The following is a 5,034-nucleotide window of genomic DNA, read 5'->3' on the forward strand; positions in this document are numbered from 1 at the left end:
ATCAACACTGGCTCAAAGGCACTATTCAAGTTCTGTACTATTCATACAATAGTACAGGACAGTGGTGGGATTCAGCCAGTTCGCACCACTTTGGGAGAACCGTTTGTTAACTTTCTGAGCAGTTGGGCACACTGGTTGTTGGAAGAAATCATTAGGGCAGAGAACCGGTTGCTAAATTACCTGAATCCCACCACTGGTACAGGAGATAAATGAAACTAACCAGACTAATAAAGTTTTACTCTGAACTTTCCCACCATTCATATCCTTATTAGTCAAATGTATAATAGTTTTGAGCATCCATAGGAAGTGTGGATAAAGATAAATGAGCTAAATATATGCTATTCCTCATTCCAACTGCAATCTCATTAATCCTTACCTGGAAATAATATTATACTCAATAGGAGCTGCTTGTCAGGAAATAGCTGAAGCATTTAAATAAAAAAGGACAAGGGCAATTTATGTCCAGACACACCAATTCAAAGCTAGTATCTTCAGGGATAACCCCCTCCCCTTAGAAGATTTAGCTTGTAGGGACCCACCTGCGCCAGCCACATTGCAGCCAAACATCTCCCAACTTTTTCATCTTTCCCAACCAGAGCTGGATTTATGACAGGAGAACCTGAGAAACGAAGCAATAATTCGCGGCTACCTATTTTGCACTTCCAGACAGGGAAGTGGTCAAACCCTCCTTCTCCCTACTTTCTCCAGGCGGGGGCTACCCACTGAAATCCCTAGGAATCTAAACCGGACTGCTCTGATCCCGGATACGCTGATGCACTGGGGGGGTGGGGGGTTGTTTCTAAACAGTATCTTGTATTCCAGGACACTCCAACGAAGAGTAACTGGCGGCTGGTGGATCTGCTCTCCCCTCGTCCTCAGATGCTTCCCTTCCCTCCTCATCTTTCGCCGCAGAGCTGGGAACGGAAGGCTGCACGTAGCGAAGCCAGGGAGCGAAGGGAAAGGCGGGGGGGGGGGCGCGTTGCAAAAAGCGCGCTCGTGAAAGCCGGAGACGAAGCGGCCTCTTGTCCCTCCCACCCCCCTCCCCGACTCTGCCGGCTGGCGGTCCGCTCTCTGTTGCCTTTTTAAGGCGCAGAGGGGAGCTCCTGTGCATTCTCCCTCTTTCCCCCCCCCACTCCGCGTCCCCCCCCCCTTTATCAGCTCCCGCTGCATCGCCCCTTTAATAGCCTCGCGCTCGCTGGTCCCTTCTCTCCTCGCGCCTGCAGCCGCGAGACGGAAAGGCGCGGGCAGAGAGCGACGTCCCCGGGAAAGAACCAGCAGGAGGAGGAGGAAGGAAGGAAGGAAGGTTAGCGAGGGATCCTGCCGGGGCCGGTTGACGATCTCAGCCGCAGCTGCTTCCAGCTCTCGGCCCCGCTGCTCCTGCCGCCTCTGGGAGCTGCCGCCGCCGCCACCGCAGTTCTCTTCCCACGAGGCCCTCCAGCTGCGCATCTGCTCCGCCGCCGCCGCCTCCTCCTCCAGCAGCCTCGGGCAGGTTGTGATGTGATCGGCGGCCCGTCCCTTGGGGAGGCCCATCCCCAGCGGGAGTCTCAGCACGACGGAGAGGGTGGTGGAGCAGCGGGCCAAGGGCCGCGCCCCCATGAAGGAGAAGGAGGCGGGGGCGGCCGGGGAGCGGGGCAAGCCGGCCACTTACACCGGGGACAAGAAGGCGCGCATGGCGGCCAAGACCAACAAGAAGTGGGTGCGCTTGGCCACCGTGCTGGCCTACGTACTGTCCGTCTCCTTGGCCGCCATCGTGCTGGCCGTCTACTACAGCCTCATCTGGCAGCCGGTGAGAGGCGGCGGTCAACCGCACACCCAGCCCCAGCCGCCCGAAGCGCCCCCCAGCCCCGTCGACCCGGGAAACAGCAACGGAGAGCGTCCGGCGGCGCCGATCGAAGGCGAAGGTGGCGACTCTTCTCCTCCGGTAAATCCCGGCGACACCTCGAATCCGTAAGGACTCGTTCCGGCCCGGGAGGCCGGAGGCACAACTCCCCCCAACTCATCGGACGGCACCGGCGGCGTCGGAGCCCCTGATCACGGAAGGCAGGAGGCCGCCAGTGGGAGAATCGCGCAGCCGCCGCGGGAAACGGGACCCTGGACTCGACTGGACTTGTTCCCTTGCAACCGCCCGGCCGGCCTCCGCCACAGGACCCCGCAGCCTCTGTTGTGGACTCCGAGGGCCTGGAGGTCAGAGACGCCTTTCGTTTTACCTCGCCCTCTTGGCAAGACTCGAGCAGGGAAGACTGTAACGGTGTTAGCTTTTTTTTTTTTTTCTTCCCCTTTTCCAAATATGGTTTATTAATCAATAAATACTGGGGGAGCCACGTGAAATGGAGCTCAGGTATGTCAGCCTCTCTGAAATGTACCCGATGCATTTCCTTTGTATTCTTGTGTATAAATTCTTTGTATACAGATGCACTTAATTAATGCATAGAAAAGAGCTATAGAGTCTATATTCTGTACGCACATATATTGGCAGAGCAGATGTAAATGGTATTCAAAGGGCTATTGGGGGGGGGGAGAACCTACTATGAAATTCACATCCAACCTGGGGCAGAAGTTGAGGCCGCTTCTGTAAGACACAAGGCCAGTCATTCTGACTTGACCCAAAGTTTTATTCCTGTTCGCTTCACATGTATTTTCTTAGACACGGGTTTCTTGATTTTAAACCAGAATGAACACTGGATGTCATCTGCTGTAAACATGGTCAGAAAATAATTTATTTCAGAAGTGTTAATGTTCTCCCTTACACCCCAATCTTACGTCTGAAGACAGGGGAGAGTAAATCTGTTCCTGACCGTTCTTAGCAAAGCTACATTGGATTTGATGCTCGTTTAATGAATTCTGTGCTATTTCTGTTGTGTGATAGTTGCTCCCTCTGTTCAGCCTCAAAATCTTGAGACTTTAAATGGGGTTAACCCTAAGGTTTTAGACCTTCCGATATCACCATTTTCTATTTGGATCATTCTTCCAGCAGTGAGTAAAAAAAGAGTTAAAAGATATCTCTTCTGAGTCCCCGCATCTTTCTTTTTCATTCACCTTGATGTTTGGGACAACTACTGGAGCTTCTTGGAACAAGTAAATTGGATATTTAATACTATGGTGGTATATCTGTTGGGTCTGCAGACCAGAAGTGGGGAAAGCCAGCCCTATTAGTAGTTCCAGCATTACATCAATAGTAAAGCAGCTATGCAACCTCCTTCATAAGTAATTCAGCCTTTCTCAACCTGGCGCCTTCAGATGTGTTGGATAAAAATTCTTGTCATCCCCAGTCAATTGACTGGGTTGGCTGGAATGATGAGCTTTGTGGTCCTGGACAACTAGAGGTAATAGGTTGAATAAGGCTAGCCTACTGTTTCCCTTGGACTAGCTTTAGAAGCCTTGTTTTTTATATTTTTATCTTATATATTAGAAATTTAACTTACAGTATGAGCTGACACCTTTCATGATATAGCTGAAGGATTTAATGATGCTGAAAGGCTAAAGCCCACCATTCAGGCATGACTGATATTCAGGCTTATTTACAAATAAATCTTTTTCTTACAAATCTCATAGTGTACATTTTGCTAGATTAATTTTCTTGCCATGGGAAAGTGGGAAGTCCTTCTAAAGGCTGCTTTCTGCAATGTTCTATAGGCAGATCAGTCTTAGCATCAAACACACACACACACAAATACACTTGCAGAATGAATCTTGTGACCAATTAAAGGCTCTTTGCTATTTTGGATCAAGCCAACTAATATGGCTGCCCCTCTGGAATGTATACACTTTTAATGTGTCACAGATATGTTTTACTGGTGCAAGTGTTCAAGTCAGATAGCAACTCTGAATGTCAGCTACTAATCTGTGGAATTTCAGCAGAAAAAAATATTCCTAGAAAAATACAACCTATGAAGTAACCCTTAGTTCACTGGGCACCAGTAAGTAAGACAGTGAAAACACATTGTGCAATTCTATACGTGTTTATTTAGAAGCAAGCCTGGGACTTTACTGGCACAAGCTTATAAACTTAGTTTGGCTGCTTTCATTGCAGTTTGTTGCCCGATGAAACCAGGGATCCTGTCTGGATATATGTCTGTGGGGTTGGTTTCTTGAATTCAGCATGTTATTCCATAGCTAGTAACTGAACTAGGAAATCCCCAAAAGCCAATGTTTTGCAGTGAAGAATATGCTAGGTGTTACAAAAGAAGGGCAGAGGCCTTTAAGGGAAAATAAAAGACAAAAATGCTATCTTTATTCTAGTAAATAAAAATATGTGCCCTTAGAGGAATTTCCACTATATTTTTTTATATGTTGTATATTTAAAACTGTTGGTCATGTATTTTAAACAAGCAAAGACACTTGATATGATTTTGGGAATGATTACATTCTTGGAAAGAACAAAGCAAAATGTTGAGAAAATTGCTATAATGTCTAAGCCATCCAGCCACTTTACTTTGTATTGTTATCACTGAACATCAGATTTAAGTTTAAGGTTGTAAACATGCTCTAATATTGTCTATATCTAATTCAGCCATGTAAACTATGTCTGCATTCAGAAGTTCTGTATATTTTTTAAAAAAATATTTTTAAGGTTAAAAAATACATTGAGAGATTTCTGCCTAAAAAAAATCATATGATTTTAGTTTTCTTTTTCTAAACTCGTTCATTCAGAGAATGTTAGGCATGTCATGTCTGTTCGCAGCTACAGTAAATGGGAGCACATTTCTTCACAAGGAGCAAATTGCTTGCTCTTTCAATTTTTGAACCTGAAAAAACACACATATGGTACTGTACCCACTTTAATATTGTATATGACTCTAAACAAAAGGGTGTTTCTGTTATTGTGGAGAGGACACACATGGCAAGGAGGGAGGTTCTCTTTTGTTCTGAGAACAAACAATGCCGGAGTCAAAAAAAAGTTGCACTTGAAAAGAAGAAGCTACATTTTTGTAGCTGGAATAAACCTACACCTGACGTGTAGGTTGTGGCCACAGGATTTAGTGTGCCTTACGTTGCAAGCCATGACCAAAAGAATAATAAAGACATTGCCACTTA

At 46.8% G+C, this 5,034-nt stretch overlaps 1 protein-coding gene across 1 annotated transcript; it reads left to right on the forward strand.

The window, feature by feature from the left end:
- Window positions 1–1,040: 1,040 nt before the first annotated feature.
- Window positions 1,041–4,267, forward strand: INAFM2 (InaF motif containing 2). The gene has a single exon (XM_060687464.2). It carries the CDS (start codon window positions 1,595–1,597, stop codon window positions 1,949–1,951), a length of 357 nt encoding a protein of 118 aa, XP_060543447.1. The 5' UTR covers window positions 1,041–1,594; the 3' UTR covers window positions 1,952–4,267.
- The last annotated feature ends 767 nt before the right edge of the window (window positions 4,268–5,034 follow it).

The sequence above is a fragment of the Pantherophis guttatus genome, chromosome 1, assembly GCF_059756535.1.
Source record: "Pantherophis guttatus breed Tessera chromosome 1, ASM5975653v1, whole genome shotgun sequence".
Lineage (NCBI taxonomy): Eukaryota > Metazoa > Chordata > Lepidosauria > Squamata > Colubridae > Pantherophis > Pantherophis guttatus.

What these genes read in the sequence shown, in the direction of transcription:
- INAFM2 (XM_060687464.2), top strand. Translation starts at nt 1,595, where the DNA reads ATGAAGGAGAAGGAGGCGGGGGCGGCCGGGGAGCGGGGCAAGCCGGCC.